General features: G+C 42.3%; 1 protein-coding gene across 3 annotated transcripts; it reads right to left on the minus strand.

The window, feature by feature from the left end:
• Positions 1–5,774: 5,774 nt before the first annotated feature.
• Positions 5,775–10,331, minus strand: LOC308285335 (growth arrest and DNA damage-inducible protein GADD45 beta-like). Of its 3 annotated transcripts, none has more exons than XR_013962049.1 (3): positions 8,232–9,102; positions 6,561–7,195; positions 5,775–6,359 (listed from the first exon to the last, which is right to left on the minus strand). XR_013962049.1 is itself a non-coding variant. In XM_080726059.1 (3 exons), exons 1-3 carry the CDS (start codon positions 10,065–10,067, stop codon positions 8,076–8,078), a joined length of 558 nt encoding a protein of 185 aa, XP_080582185.1. In that variant the 5' UTR covers positions 10,068–10,331; the 3' UTR covers positions 7,231–8,075. The 3 variants fall into 3 exon arrangements, 1 of the variants encoding a protein (XP_080582185.1); XR_013962050.1 differs by having other exon boundaries at positions 6,397–7,195; XM_080726059.1 differs by lacking the exons at positions 5,775–6,359; positions 6,561–7,195 and adding exons at positions 9,359–9,460; positions 10,021–10,331 and having other exon boundaries at positions 7,231–8,484.
• Between the last annotated feature and the right edge of the window lie 7,554 nt (positions 10,332–17,885).

Below are 17,885 nucleotides of genomic sequence, written 5' to 3' on the forward strand. Positions count from 1 at the left end.
CTGAACTCACTGATGATTGACAGCTCATCATGAATGACAGACAGTAGTTAGTTATTTATATTTTAATGTCTCAACGACATAATGGCTGTGGGTTAGGGTGGGTCTGTGGGCGCGTGCGCTGCATGGGCACCAACGGTCGTATCGTGTGCCAGGAATCAAACCCAGAGTGTTTGATCAGGAGGTCTGGGGGCTGCTGGGTGGGGGGGTGGGGGGTGCAGGGTGGGGTCTCTGGGTTCCACATGAAAGCCATGGTTTTGGGTGGGTGGGGGCTGCAACACACTGCCCTGTCATTTGTGGCTTTCTCTGCACTCCGAGACACTGATGCGCATGCGCGCGCACACACGCGCGCGCACACACACACACACACACACACACACACACACACACACACACACACACACACGCACACACACACACACACACACACACACACACACACACACACACACACACACACACACACACACAGTGACAGAGGGATGGTTTTGGGTGAGCACAGAGACACTAGGCCAGAGGGATGGTTCTACAGATAATTGACTAATGACCATATAAGGACATAATGACCATGTGAGGTTTTCAGGACACTCCCTGCTCTATGAATAGACTCTGACCACAGCTAGAAATACACTCACACTGCTATTTATAGCCGAGTGACTCACTGGCTCAGCCTGATGGCCTCAGTAGTCTAGTATCTCCCTCGTTCCACAGGGATGTCCCTTTGGATTAATGGTTATGTGGTGGAGAGAGTCGCAGCCCCAATCTAAAGCGTCAAAAGTCTAGTATCTGCCCTGGTTCCATAGGGATATCCCTTTGGTGTGATGGTTAAGATATTGGACTTTCATACGGGAGACCTGGGTTTGAATCCCAGGCGTTACACATGCACTCTGTGTGAGAGAGTTCTCAGTGTTTCCAGGAATATCTTTCTCTTCCTGTGTGAACACAGAGCACAGTGTTCTCTCTCTACTGAACACTGAGGACAAAGTGTTTCTCAAAGTGTTTTCAGCTCAAAAACAGCTTGTAGGCCAGAGGTTGAAGTGGTTAAACTGATGTTGATGCTTTAGAGGTATGATGTGCATGCATGAAGTCAATGGCAAAGTTAGTTTAATGTTGTTTAACGTTGTTTAATGCAATCAGATGGGACTTTTCTGTTTGGATGTATGGGCTGTCAAAGCCAGAAAGTAGTTTTTGTCACTCAGTAGGAGTTAACTTCTGGGTGTGATGATGATGTCAAATGCATACCCTCTATAGTCTATATAGTAACTCATTATGAGTTTTGAGGCCTTGTGAGCTTGTACAGTAGATAACATAGTTAACATACAACGTACAATGTACAAGTGAGATCATTGTGGTGCTACAGAGTTCAGGATGTGATAAATATAACATGTATTCTATTATTAAATGTATAAATATGACATTTATTCTATTATTAAATGTATAAATATGACATTTATTCTATTATTAAATGTATAAATATGACATTTATACTATTATTAAATGTATAAATATGACATTTATTCTATTATTAAATGTATAAATATGACATTTATACTATTATTAAATGTATAAATATGACATTTATTCTATTATTAAATGTATAAATATGACATTTATTCTATTATTAAATGTATAAATATGACATTTATTCTATTATTAAATGTATAAATATGACATTTATACTATTATTAAATGTATAAATATGACATTTATTCTATTATTAAATGTATAAATATGACATTTATACTATTATTAAATGTATAAATATGACATTTATTCTATTATTAAATGTATAAATATGACATTTATTCTATTATTAAATGTATAAATATGACATTTATTCTATTCTGCTCTCTTTCTGGGTTTCTCTTGTTGCACACAGAGCCGCCAAACCCTTTCTTTCATTCCATGTCTGCTGCTGCCTGTCTGCCTGTGTGTGTGTGTGTGTGTGTGTGTGTGTGTGTGTGTGTGTGTGTGTGTGTGTGTGTGTGTGTGTGTGTGTGTGTGTGTGTGTGTGTGTGTTGTGGAGAGAAGCATGGAAGGAATGTAAAGGAAGGGGGGGGGGGGGGGGTAGCAGGGCGCGGGCCGGCCTGGCGGGCTGCAAACTGCACGTGATTCTGTTTTTTCTTTTCAAACCTTCAAACTGTTGGTTTGCATGTTATGTTCTCTGGCGCTTATTTCTGGCGCCAAGAAGCAAACACACTCATGCAGCAAGCACACACACTCACTCTCACTCTCTACTCTCTCTCTCTCTCTCTCTCTCTCTCTCTCTCTCTCTCTCTCTCTCTCTCTCTCTCTCTCTCTCTCTCTCTCTCTCTCTCTCTCTCTCTCTCTCTTTCTCTCTCTCTCTAACTTGTCTTAATGTTTTGACCTGGTTGTTCTGAGCTGCAGTTGAACTTGTACATCATAGATAACAGATCAACTATTAATCCTGCTTTATACTTTATATGCTTTATACTGTTGCACGCCGTTGTAGATAGTAGATCTACAAGCTCACAGCACGCCACGAATGTGGTGTGCTGTGAGCTTGTAGATCTGCTATTTGCTCATGTATAACGGAGGCTTTAGGAGTGAATGAATAACAATGTAGCAATAGAATGACAACAGAATAACAGTCAGGGGTCAAGTGATTGCTCATGAATACCTCATTACATACAGCGGGAACCTGAGACCTTATGCTTCCCAGACCTACACTGAATGGGGGTCCCTGCTTCATCTATCTATATTCTATACAATATGTAGTGGGGGTCCCTGATTCATTCATACAATATGTAGTGGGGGTCCCTGCTTCATCTCTCTCTCATCTATACAATATGTCAATATGTAGTGGGGGTCCCTGCTTCATCGCTCTGTCATCACAGTGGATACAGAGCACAGAATACAGTCCTTTGAAAGTAAGTGAGAAGGATCAGAAGGATGCTCCACATCTCAAATAAAGAACAGCAGACAAACGACTACGTTAGACGATTAGTCACCTCTCATGCTGCAGAACAAGAGCCTCTACTCTCAACAGTAAAACGTGACAAACTGTCCTGGTACGACCGTCACGAGACACACGTCCCTGTCACAGTAAGACCATCCTGGTACAGGGGACAGTCGTGGGAAAGCAGCAGGCAGAGAAAGTGTCCCCCTCCCCATGCCAGCCTGCCATGTAGGGGTGGGCGATATGGAAAAATACAATATCACAATATTTCCCAAGTTGTATCACAATACACAATTTTATCACGATTACTTGACAAAAGTTACTTGACAAAAACTAGACTCTCTTTGGTTCCTTTTGGGGGGTCTAAATTGAACTTTACAAGTATGTAACTCTGACAGTGTACAAATGAACCATTTACAGGTCCATTTGGTTTCATTTGTATACTGTCAGAGTTAAGTGGAGACCTTGACATTTTAAAGTTTGAGAACTACTGATTTAGACCAAAATGCAGGTTTAAATTGAATTCTGCAATGAATCTCTGTATTAACGATTAAACAGGATTTTTTACAAGGCTCCCTCAATTGTATCACGATATATACGATACCTCTGAAAAGGCATATCGTGGAGACATTGTATCGTCTCAACGATAATTATCACCATATCACCCCTGCATGCATGCCATCCACGCTCTGCTCCTGTCAGAACACAGAAGTGTATTCTTTATTCTTGCATGTTTTTATTCAGAGCAAAGCTGTTACGTTGAACAGCAGAGCAGATCAGACTCCATTACACAACACTGTAGTATTATTGTCTGTGCGATCATGAATCATGCATGACTCATTTGTTTTGGATCTGGAGCTGGACAGAACATGCCCTTATATGGACAATGACACTTCCACAGAATCCCCACACGTCACTGCCTTTCCCGTCACTGCTGCGTCCCCATTGGCCCAGAGCTGGGCTCATTAGCATAATAAGGACAAAAGAGGAAGGAACTCCCACACACATGCAGTCCATGGAGCATAGGGTAATTTGTACCTGTAATTCTAAGTTAAAGACAGCTTGCAGTTGCATAATAAACTAAATAAATCAAAGTCACACATAAAATATCCTTCCAGGACCTTCTATTGCTGCTGGTTTTATCTCCTACCAGGACCTCTAAATGGAGAATTGCACATTTATACAGTGCTTTTTATCCAAGGAGCTTTACAATGATTGTGCATTACATTCACCTGCTCATCAGGAGCAGATAGGGCTTCAGAGTCTTGCTCAAGGACTCTTCCACACTAGGGCATTAACAAAAAATAAATAAATAAACGTTCTATTGTGAAAATAGCAGATCTACATACTCACGTAGATCTGCTATTTTCACAATTTCTGCCTCTATATATATTGACAATTTGGACGATGTTTAATTTGTAATTTTAGAGGTATTAAAAGTCTTTAAATTGGCACTTAGGAATTGTGAAAATACCCTCTATACACTTAAACTTTATGTTGGTTTGTTTACAGTTGAGTGAGAAAACAATGTTTCACATTAAGTTAATCATCTGGGGACGTCATCAAACGATAAAGTCGACTTCAACTCAACTTTTTACTGAGTCGAGTCGACTTGCAAAAATCACAAGTCGTTAATGCCCTATTCCACACTAACTCTGGGATTGAACTGGGAACATTGCAGTTGCCATCCGGCTGCTATACCGGCCCCTGAGCCACTGCTGTCCATATTCAGGTCATCTACTGCTGGTTTGATCTCCTATAGAGAGTGTTTTATAGAACATCTCACAGCTCATATGAACCTCACATATGTAGTTTGATCTCCTATAAAGAGTGTTTTATAGAACATCTCACAGCTCATATGGAGCTCACATACAAACATGGAAGAACCAACATTCCTCTCCTCTCCTCCTCCTCTCCTCTCCTCTCCTCCTCCACCAGAGAGCCTCTATAGGGACAACTATATTCTCCAGTTGCCATGACAACGTGACGTGTGTTTTTCAGGCAGTGTGCCTCCCTCCACAGCGTAGTAGTAGAGCGTGGTGGTGTAGAGAGCGTGGTCTGCATGGTCATAGTAAGCGTGGTTACGTTGTCTGACTGACGCTGTTACGTCTCATCACAGCTCTGTATGAGAATAGCTGCTCAGATCATCACACACAGAGAACACAGGCTGTCTATAGAGCTAAACATAGCAGCGCTGTGTTTAGACATGCTGCTGCTAATGTGACTCACATCACTTACTGACCACTAATCCTACAGGGTGCTACAAACATGGCCTGGTGAAACCCAGTGACACACACTGCTCTATGAAGGATTAGTAGAATCATACATGTTTGTATTGTCTGTGTGAAATGCCTGCCTAATCAACAGATATGGTACTTAAACCCTCTTGACCCTGGGGGTCCCTCAAGGCTCTATTGGCCTCCTCCTTTTTTACCAATACAGTTTTGTGTGGCTCAGGAGTCAACTGTCAGAGGTTGTTAAGAGGTTGTTTAGAAACACACAGACACACAGAGTGTCCTTGAGGGGGTCCCAGGTGGTCCCCAGATAAATGGAGAGTTGGGGCTCAGTTAAACATTGGTACTAAAAGTGGGCTCTGCAAATGAATGACTTGAAGTGCTATTTCAAAACATTGCTAAAATAGCAGATCTAACATCTTGAATATTGTGTAAAAAAAGAACTTCCCACTGGACTTAGACTTCAGAAGGTTGACATTTCTCTATTATAAATCCTTGTTTTGACTCACTCTCTTGCTCTTAGATCATGTGACCTCACACAGGACCAATCCCCCCCCCACACACACACACACACACACACACACACACACACACTATGATGAATCACTCAAAGTATGCAGAAGTTCAGTTCAACAATAATTTATTCAAATAAGCAGAGCCTTTTTATAAAACATGATTTCCCGACAACAATCAATTCACATTTCATACACTGTATATTATTTCATATACTGTATTACTCTGTTCCATTTAAATACTTCTTCTCAGAACAAACAAACAATTCATGTTGTTTAGTTTTAGTTTTCAGGACAAATCATCATTTAAATAATAAAACCATTCATTCCTGTCTCCACTGTAACATGATGTGCAGGTTGGGTTTAATCATTCACTTTGATCGTTGCATAAATAAAACTAATAAAAGGCTGCACATTTCAATTAAGAAAAAGAAAAGCAGTGCTTTTTTTCCCCCTTGCAGCGTCACAAAGTCACTGTTTATCACATAACACCCCCTCTTGTTTAAACACCCTCTCCTCTCCTCTCCTCTCCTCTCCTCTCCTCTCCTCTCTGAAACCAGAGCCTTGTTTTTCCCACTCCTCTTCTCAAGTCAGTCGTGGAATAAATTCCAAACACGCCTTAAAAAGAAACGTCAACAGTTCTGACGGTGTGGGAACAGAAAAACCTCCTCCCCTCCCTTTCACCGTCCTCCATTCCTCCTCTCTCTCTCTGTCTTTCTGCTGGGGAGTAGACTACAGCCCCCACAATCCTCTCTGTCTCTGTCTCTCTCTGTCTTTCTGCTGGGGAGTAGACTACAGCCCCCACAATCCTCTCTGTCTTTCTGCTGGGGAGTAGACTACAGCCCCCACAATCCTCTCTGTCTCTCTCTCTCTCTGTCATTCTGCTGGGGAGTAGACTACAGCCCCCACAATCCTCTCTGTCTCTCTCTCTCTCTCGGTGGGGGAGTAGAGCAGACTCCACCACAGCGTGTCGTATACGGAGGCGTTGCATCATCCTGGGATGACGTCATCACGCCTTCCTCTGACGGAGGGAAAGCTTTTCCACCGCTGACGCGTTGTTTACTCCGCCTCTGACTGTCACTGTCCTCTGTGGCGTGCAGCCAGCTAGCTTAGCTTAGCTTAGCTCAGCGTAGCTTAGCCACGTTGTTTACTACGCCTCCGACTGTCACTGTCCTCTGTGGCGCGCAGCCAGCTAGCTTAGCTTAGCGTAGCCACGTTGTTTACTACGCCTGTCACTGTCCTCTGCGGCGCGCAGCCAGCTAGCTTAGCTTAGCGTAGTGTAGCTTAGCCACAGTCCCTCGTCTCTGAACCTTAGCAGGTTTTTTAGACGTGGTTCCGGTTCCGTTGCAGCAGGGTTTTATCCCTGCACCGACCCGTTGTCTTCACTCTCTCAGCGAGCTGTGAGGTCTGTGAGATCAGCGCTCCAGCAGGGACAGGCTGGGGACCCACTGGTCCTTGGCACGACGCTCCGAGCAGTAGAGACCCACGCGCTGCAAGGCATGCTGGGAGTCCAGGGAGGAGCACTGGGGGTTCTGTTGGTGGAGAACAAACACAAGAAGGATTCATTAGTTGTTGTGGTTTGATTCAAACACACTGACTACATAATACTGTATGAATACAACACATTACACTACAGCAGTGTTTCTCAACCACTGTGCCTGGGGACCTTTGGTGTGCCCCTGAGAAGGGTCAAGTGTGCCCCTTGAAACTGCTTGAAACCCAGTATTGTATTTATCATTTTAAAAATGATTTGAACTAGTGAAAACAGTCGATCTACAAGCACACAACGCCTCGCGGTGCGATTCATAATGGCCTAGTCGTTCAGAAAGGGTGAACATAGCTGATAGCTCACAATGCATCACGTACTGAGCTTGCACATCTGATATTTTCACTATTTATGAAACAAGGTGTAAGAGAAAGATTCACAGCCTCAGCCTGATGGTCTTATAAGTCTAGTATCTCCCTCTGGTCATAGGGATGTCCCTTTGGAGTAATGGTTAAGATATTGAATTTATGCGGGAGGCCCGGGTTTCGAAACCTCTGGCCATAGGGATATCCCTTTGGATCAATAGGGATGTCCACTCGAGGGTGCCATGGCAATGGTCTGAAATGTAATTGTTCCTACATCCCATTGGTCAGAATGGAGTAATGGCTAAGATATTGAATTTTCATGTGGGAGGCCCAGGTTCGAGGTCCAGCCGTTACAAATATACATTTCTTAAATTATTTTCAAACTATCTTTCAAAAAAATCAGTTGCTTTTGCGTGCAACCCATAAAAGTTGTGCCGGTGACCCCAGAACGGCTCCACGACCCACAGTTTGCTCAACACCCTGCAGCTATAGCCTATCAGTAGTAAAACATGGAGACATGAATCCAGCCAGCGGAGTGGAGTGGTGAGAGGCGTAACATAGTCATAGTAATAGTAGTAAATAGTAATATAGTAAAACATGGAGGCATGAATCCAGCCAGCGGAGTGGAGTGGTGAGAGACGTAACGTAGTCATAGTAATAGTAGTAAATAGTAATAGTAGTAGTAAAACACGGAGTGGAGTGGGAGTGGTGACGTACCGTGACCAGGAGACAGTGCAGGTCTCTGGGCTCTGATTGGTTGTTGTTGTCCACCACGCTAGTGGGGCTGGCCGGCGTGTTGGAAACCCCGGAGAGGACCTGCTCCAGCCGGCGGAGCCCCGACACCCTGAGGATGTTGATGTGGTTGTCACAGCAGAAGGCCTGGATCAGCGTGAAGTGGATCTGGAGCGCAATGTCAGCCTCATCCTCCTGATCTGTGGCCAGAACACACAACACCACACTGTCTGGATCCCTGCATAGACACACAGAGGAAATACACAACATTACTACACACTGTCTGGATCCCTGCATAGACACACAGAGGAAATACACAACTATTACTACACACTGTCTGGATCCCTGCATAGACACACAGAGGAAATACACAACTATTACTACACACTGTCTGGATCCCTGCATAGACACACAGAGGAAATACACAACATTACTACACACTGTCTGGATCCCTGCATAGACACACAGAGGAAATACACAACTATTAATACACACTGTCTGGATCCCTGCATAGACACACAGAGGAAATACACAACTATTAATACACACTGTCTGGATCCCTGCATAGACACACAGAGGAAATACACAACTATTAATACACACTGTCTGGATCCCTGCATAGACACACAGTAGGAAATACACAACATTATTACACACAGCACTACACTGTCTGGATCTCTGCAGAAAGAAAGACGCACGTTACAACGTTGTAGGCTACTAATGTCACCACCAACAAGACAAGACAAAGCTTGGTCCTTAAACCTGAAGTCACTTGTATGACTGGAATGTAGCCTTAGATCAAAGAACAGACTATGGAAGATGTCTTTTTATATCAACTCAGTCTGACTGAAGCAGTCATTCGTGCAGCCTTTTCAGTGCATGCATGCAGTTAAGAAAAACTGCATGCATGCACATGCAGCTGCACAAGACCACTGAAAAGTCTGGAAAAATGCAGTCAGTAAATAGCCGATCTGCAAGCTCACAACGCGTTACATTCGTGATGCATCATGAGCTTGCAGATCGGCTATTTATTTACCACCCCCAGTGTGCAGCTTAACTGTAAGTGATCTTGTAATGATGTGGTTTATCCTATAGATAGTAGGTGTACTTACACATTCATGAGCTTAGCAGACTCGTAAACTCCCACGGTCAGACACTCCTGTCTCTGAGCGGCCGCTAGCAGCTCCTCCAGAGCCTGGTGTATCCCACCCATTCTGGCGGAGATAGAGAGAGAGACACTGTTAGACATCTATAATAATATAATCTAACATGAAATATAATGTAATATATCTATAATAATATAATCTAACATGAAATATACTGTAATATCAACCCATATAATGAATGCCATGTCAAGCCTGCTGTACCATGAAATATAATGTAGGGCTAGTATCAGTCATACTACAAGTCACGAGTCACGACAGCATGTCTGTACGTCATGATGATGACTAAAGCTATGAGCTCGTGACTGCACGTTGTGCAAGCGCCCCTGCTTGTGCTTGCACAACGTACGGAGTTTACAGCCTTGCTTAGCAATCTCTGCTCTGCAAAAACACTGCGACCATAAATGTTTCTCTGGTTGATTCTAATGCAAGTTGCTTTGCTCTCTCTGCACGCTGCATTATTATGTGATGCACTTCTACTGTGCTTGCTTTATTATCATTCTGTTTTATCTCAGTGTTTTCACTTGCAAAAGAAAATCGCTCTTGGACAGAGAAGAGCGTCATGCGTAAAGTGCGTAAAATGCGTAATGGTTGAGGTTAAAAGTACTCACTTGGTGTCAGTGTTGTTGTTGCATCCGTCCAGCTCTTCCAGAGTCATAGTGCAGTGTGTGTTGTGATGGTAATAATCCACAAGAAGAGCCAGGGTAAAACGATGATATTCCACACAGAGAAAAGATGTTGTCCTTTTAGTATTGAGTCAACAGGAGGAGAACAGCCAATAGAAACGCAGCTCCACAGTGTGATCTATGAACACTGATGATGATAAAGTACAGTAACAATAATCTATAAATAATGATGAATAATCCAAGAGGTTCCTTCCTGTTGTCCAGTGCTGTTGTGTAGTGTTTGTGTGTCTCAGTCAGATTGTGAGTCAACTCAGTGAAACTCGCTGGTTTTATACTCTCTCTCTGTGCGGGGCTGGAGACGCTCTGCTCTGTGATTGGCTGGGCTGATGACGCTCCTGCTCTCTGATTGGTGGAGCGCGCCGGCACAGGCTTCCCTGCGCCGCGCGCTCATTGGCTGCAGCTGGTAACCCAATGCCGGGAATACCCACGTGGGGAGAGTTTCGGAGAATCCCCCTCCTGTGTGTTTCTGTTGGTGTGTGCGTGTTTCACTCTACGTGTGCGTGTGCGTGTGCGTGTTTACTGGAGAGAGAGAGAGGAGAGTGAGGGGAGGAGGGAGGGTTTCACAGTGAAACTTTCACTGCTGGAATTTCCAGCTCAGCTGTGAGCATTGCTGACATTATTATTGGAAGAAATAAAATACTCTGATTATGTTCAGTGCATGCATCCCCTTTCCACTGGAAATATAAACCTTTTATTTATTTTTTATTTTACCTTTGTTTTTTCTTCTTTTTTATGCTTTATCCATATTGTGTTATTGGTGTTGATGATATCCTATGCAGAGTATTGTATATCTGTCTGTCTTTCAATGTTAAAATAGTTGACCAGTGATTTGTCATGAAACTGTACCTTTTCCTATGCAACCTTCTAATAAATTCCTCAATCAATCAATTTAAGTTAATAGCAAAAAGAAACAAAATCATGCTCTAGTAAAGATGTTCGATGGTTGCAACTTGAGCACAAGTGAAAGTATATTGTCCAATTAGCATCAGAATATGCATGACTTAATATCGACAGTATAATTAAGTAGGCTCCTCATTATTATGCATAATGATTTCACCATCATTTCTATCAGGTTGTAATCAGTGATGCATTCATGATGTAAATCACTCTAATGTTGCAGCACGAGGCTGATTTTACTTACTTTGATGTGCTGTGTGTGTGTGTGTGTGTGTGTGTGTGTGTGTGTGTGTGTGTGTGTGTGTGTGTGTGTGTGTGTGTGTGTGTGTGTGTGTGTGTGTGTGTGTGTGTGTGTGTGTGTGCGCGCGCGCGCGCGGACTTCGTGCTCGCCTCCTGATCAGGTCTCGTGCTGTTTCACCACGGGGTCGATTAGAATAATGATGAAAACACGCCCTCATGTGGTGAGTGGTTGTGTAACACCCTGATGACAGCAGACATGCAGACTCATGAGGATGCAGGGATGACGTTATGATGCAGCTTTATGAGCACATGATGATGATAGGCCTCTATAGGCTACTGCACAACACCTGGTATGCTAGGCATCTCATTGGTCAATTATTGGCTCGTATTATTCAGAAGGGAAAAAGAAAAGTTTGTGTCACAGTGACACATAGCAGAAAGAGATATCTGCAATAGAGCAGAAAGAGATATCTGCAATAGAGCAGAAAGAGATATCTGCAATAGAGCAGAAAGAGATATCTGCAATAGAGCAGAAAGAGATATCTGCAATAGAGCAGAAAGAGATGTCTGCAATAGAGCAGAAAGAGATATCTGCAATAGAGCAGAAAGCCCGCAACACTCCTTATTAGAAAGTCTTTTTGGTGCACGGCTCAGAATAACATGAGACACAGAAGAAGTCGCCAGCACTTAAGGAATTTCCTTTTCACATGTTTTATTTACCTCTATGGACAGGAGCAAACGTACGCGTTTTGAGACTTTCGACCTATAGTCTTCTTCAGCGTTTGTGACACTGACGAAGACTAAGGTGGAAACACATACGTTTGCTCCTGTCCATAGAGGTAAATAAATAAAACATGTGAAAAGGAGATTCCTTGAGTGCTGGCAACTTCTTCTTTGTCACATAGTGACACATCACATTTCTCTTTTGGTCTCAAGTAGGAACCATTGATTTATCAGACTATGCAGCGTGTCCCCCTTTCCATACTCTGCACACAGGCCTTTAGTAGTGTTTATACTTGTGATGATATTGAATGTTTTTGATGCTACTAGTATTCTTTATGTGTTATGTAAAGTGTGTCAGAAGCGTGTGTTCCCTGAAGACATGATCAGTGCAAAGATGTTGTTAGAGCGTGCTCAGGACTTGTGCATGCATTCTAAGACTCACACTGACAGGCCCCAGTGTAGGAAACCACTGCCCTTTACACATATTGTTGTGGAACAGTTTGCTCTAAACATACGTTCACCGAAAACACATGCCGTTAGGAATAGCTTCAGGATAAATTAATTTGTAAAAGCTATTTCCTACTAGTATTTGTTTTAATATATCATATTAATGTACTAATGTGAATTAATGCAATTTTTGTTGTAGTAGTTTTTCTTTTTTCTGGCAGCGTGTATTGGAGTGTGGTGATGCAAAATTGCTGTGGCAATCTATTGATTGGAAGGGTGAGTTTAGCTCATCCCTCCACAGGAGATGCCTTCTGAAAGTGACTTTCAAGAACATATGAGGCTGCTGAACACTCCTGTCGGTGAGGGAGACAACCTAATATATATGGAGGACTGTAATGTCAACATGGTAAATGTTAAATGGTGCATTTATATAGCACCTTCATCCAAGGCGCTTTACATTGTGCCACTTCTAGATCAGTGTTTCTCAACCTTTTTTCTGCATGGGCACACTTTTCATGTCCCAAGAATCCATGGGCACACCAACATAATACGGCAGATCTACTAGCACACAACGCCTCGCAGTAGATCGGCTGTTTTCACTAGTTTAAATCATTTTTTAAATGATAAATACAATACTGGCTTTCAAGCAGTTTCAAGGGGCACACTTGACCCTTCTCAGGGGCACACCAAAGGTCCCCAGGCACAGTGGTTGAGAAACACTGGTCTAGGTGACCCTGTCACAATGCCAGAAGCCCAACATGTGATTGACCACCAGTTAAGAGCTGGAAAAGCAGCAGGACCTGATGGTGTGAGCCCAGGTGTGTTCAAACCTCTGGAGAAAGGGAATATCCGCTCTCTCTGAAGTAGTTTCTTGTAGTTGTATTATTCATTTTAGTACAACAGCATCTCACCGGTGCAGACGGACCGGTTTGGGCCTGTGGCCTCCCTCAGTCTCACTCAGTCAAAACTGAGTGTTCAAACTGCCAGGTGAATTGGTGATGTTTCTGTGTACACTCATGAACTCCTTATGTCTAACTGGTTATCCAGTGAACTGGGCCCCAGCTAGATTGATTCTGTTATTTAAGAAAGGTAACCGACTTGATTGTGACAATTACCGGGGCATGAGTGTGATCAATAGTGCAGCCAATATGACTGTGTGCTTAATAACAGACTGATGTCCTGGTGTAAGCCATTCCGAGAGCAGGAGCTCAACCTAAAAGAGGATGCATAGAATAGAACTCATTGTGGCCTGTAGGCTTATCATTGGACATTGTGTCAGAAAGAAAGAAGCTGCCTGTGTTGCCTTTATAAACTTTTCCAAAGCCTATGACAGACAGGCTCCCAAGAGGAAAACTGTTCAGTCTTACAGAGCCTGGGATGTGGAGTTACCATGATCTTGGCCCTGATGTCAATGAAGTATCCTGGGCTCCACTACAATAACAGCATCCTGCTTCCTGTTTGTGATGTTTGTCGACATGCTCATCAGAAAGATGAAACAACAGTGTGAGGACGATGGTTTCCTACGACGGCTCCACGTTTTAATGCTAATGGTTGACACCGTTATCATCAAGAGAAAGGCTGACTGAATAACTGAAACATCTGGAGGAATATTGTGATGAATGTGGCATGCTTGTTAATGAAAGTAAAACAACGTTGATGGCTGTATTGGGATCTGATGAAGACAGGCAACCTATTCAACTTGCTTCGTTTACAGTGAGGCACTGTGACAGTTATACATATCTATCTCACTGTGACAATTATTCATATCTATCTCACTATGACAGTTATACATATCTTGGAGCCATCTTCACTGCTGATGGAAATGCCCGAAACTCACCTTGCTCTACTCTACATTGTAAAAGAGTTGCATCGAGAAGACAAAGCACTTAAACAAACTGATTATCTTCCTGTCCACCAACTATGATGCTCCATGTTGTGTAAAACCAATGTTTTTGAGGCTTCTTTCTCATCAGCTATCTTGTATGGGTGTGAGGCTTGGTTTCACATTCCCTTTAAATCTGGTGAAACTCTCTACATGACTGGAGTGAAATCCCTACCTGGGTTGAGGGTTATTACACTTAATAACTTAACCTGCTTGTTGGAAGCAGGGCTGCCTTCATTGCAAGCTTTAGTGAGAGAAAAGCAGGCCAGGTTCTTCACCAAGATACAGCAGCGTAATGGCATGCTTGATGACCCCTTGTGGTATGTTCTTCAACTGCTAAAGAACCAAGTCATGTATTCTCATATATCTGAGATAATGGAGAAACAAGATCATATTGAGAGCGACCGAAGGGACATGATTCATGAACTGCAATCCAAAGAGGGAACAAAATATATAGGACTTTGGGGCTGCTGAATCCATTCCAACCATTAGTTTTCAGTAAAAATTACTCCTTGGCCATAAAATAGGCCACGAGACATATAATATTGGCAATTAAAAAATGGTTGGAGTAGGGTTTGAATTCATGAAAACTATTTAAGATCAGGCGGGTAAGTGCACATCATGACACACAGGATAACATGATACAATCTGACAAGGAACACTCAAAAGGGTTTAAAACATAGGGACTAACAGGACAAGTGAACTCGAATGACATGATTGGCTAAGCCTTAGCCAATTAGGCCTATTTTATGGCCAAGGAGTCATTTTAACTGAAAACTAATGGTTGGAATGGATTCAGCAGCCCAAACATACCCTAATTACACACCTCATACGCTCATATTGGCCATTTATTTTATTTTATCCCCTTTAATCCCAGGCCCAGGTATCCTGATACCCCCAACTTTGATTGGCTCCCACAAAGTTTCCGGAGGGAGTTGTGATTGAGAAAGTTCAGAGGTGATAGTAGACACTTTTATGAACACATTTGTGAAGAAAGACATTGATTTTGATTTAGTTCCCAGATTGGTTTAACTTTTGGCTAACTTTACCTACTAACTACACACCAAGCCATCAACCCAGATTTATCTGTCCATCCACTCTACACAAGCACCAGCAGTACAGCTTACATTGAGGACTATTTGAGGATAACCTTTACATGGTTTTAGTTGTCCTCTCATAGATTGTGTGTGGAAATGGGAAGATGGAGTCACAGACCACCTGAGCAGCGTATTTTGTGAGTCTGCTAAACAAAACAAAAACAGACAACTAGTAACACATTCATGAAAAAAATTAATCACTTTTGACCGCAACAAATAGTGTAAAAGCGATGGCTTATAGGCTCCACTCTATGCTATGAGAGCTGCTGGGTTCTGCAGGGAAAACTGGACAACAGGGGCATTTGTGCCTAACAGACCCCATGGACAGTCATTTTGTATCAATATAAGTAGGAAAATGAGCCTAGATGTGATTTAGGGTGGAGTTGTCCTTTAATATAAGGAACACACACTGGTGTGTCCCCTCACACACCATGTTAAGATAAGGAACACATATTGGTGTGTCCCTTCACACTACATATTAATATAAGGAACACATATTGGTGTGTCTCCTCACGCAGGACATCAGAGGGAAGTATGGACTTGAGTTTGCTGATCTGAGCTCACTCTTTGAGGGCACCAACAGAGGAACTTTGCATCCTTGGAGCAACAGAAAGCTCCTGTTGTGAGTCGAGGAATTGTGTGCTGTGTGTTGTTTATTTTAATGTATTGCAATTTGTACTTTTTAAAGTTTTTATGAATGGGTTTTCGTTTATTGTTTGGACCCAATGTTTTATGTGTCATCAAGACCACAAGGACCTTTTGGGTGTAATCCTTTTAGACTGAGTGTTTTGATTGTACTCCTGCTGTTATGCATTTATGTCTAATAAAATATTAAATTAAAAACACTTACAGTAAGTACAGTACATACATATTTGCTGCCTCTACTTACTGTTAGTGTTTTGTGTTTATATTTTAAAATCGGGTCATTCCGTTTCAAATTGTGTAAAACATATTTAATACATATTTATTGTGTAATGTGACAGTATGTCCACAACTTCCACAAGGGGGCACCAACACCACATGCAGGGTTCCAGACAGTGACGTCAGAGCAGTGAGTCAACAACTATGACCAGCCAGACATAACAACAGACACAATACTGTTTATATACAATAACAGACATAATACTGTCTATATACACTAACAACAAACACAATACTGTCTATACACAATAACAACACATATAATACTGTTTATATACAATAACAGACATAATACTGTCTATACAATATAACAACAGACATTATACAGTCTATAGAATAACACAAAATTATATTAATATACAAATGATACCGCTGTTCATTTCATTTAATATCACACATATTTCTTGTATATTGTTTGTATTGTGTGTATGTGTTATTCATGTAGGCCTATTGATTAATTGAGTACAATAGTGTACACACACACACACACACACACACACACACACACACACACACACACACACACACACACACACACACACACACACACACACACACACACACACACACACACACACACACACACACAGCACATCAAAGTAAGTAAAATCAGCCTCGTGCTGCAACATTAGAGTGATTTACATCATGAATGCATCACTGATTACAACCTGATAGAAATGATGGTGAAATCATTATGCATAATAATGAGGAGCCTACTTAATTATACGGTGGATATTAACTCATGCATATTCTGATGCTATGGCCACAGTTACATGGACCATATGAACTCATTCCAAACACAGATTCAGACCCAACTGTTTACATGGAGCCTGAATAAAAGTATATTCTGATATTCTGATGATTCATCCAAACCAGAAAGAGAATGCATGTTTCTTCTGAATGAGCAGTCATTCTGAATAACAGTGGAATATACCTGTAACCCATGTAAACACAGCCATTGTGTAATCAGGGCTAGAGAGGCCGGTAGAGCGGACGGATGGCAACCACAAGGTTCCCAGTTCGATCCCGGCCTCCCCTAGAGTTAGTGTCAACTGTCAAGTGGTCCTTGAGCAAGACTCTGAACCCCTAGTTGCTACCAGTGAGCAGGTTGGTGCCTTGCATGGTTTCCTCTGCCATTGCTGTATGAATGTGTGTGTGAATGGGTGAAGGTAATGCACAATCTATGTAAAGCACCTTGGATAAAAAGTGCTCTATGAATGATGCACCATTATACTATTTACCATTTAGCATTATCTTTGATTGTACCTGTACTGTTAATAATGTTTCTGTTAAGGTATTCAATCAATCAATCAATTAGATTAGATAGATAGTTGGTACAGTTTCAGTGCAGTTTCTCTCTGTAGGCCTACTGTTGTTAATCAATCAATCAAAACCCAGTCACATGATGCTGTGAGGTGATATTTAAATGACCACTAGGAGGACCACAGAAACCTAACATGTTCTGCAGGTTTCAGGGTGCAGTGGCACACTACAACCTCTGGGGGGCGCCTGGGTTTCATCAGGAGAAAACAGACACAGGCACATGATACTACTAATACTATTAATGATGATGATTATGATGA

This window comes from Nannobrachium achirus, assembly GCF_963921795.1.
Source record: "Nannobrachium achirus genome assembly, chromosome: 1".
Lineage (NCBI taxonomy): Eukaryota > Metazoa > Chordata > Actinopteri > Myctophiformes > Myctophidae > Nannobrachium > Nannobrachium achirus.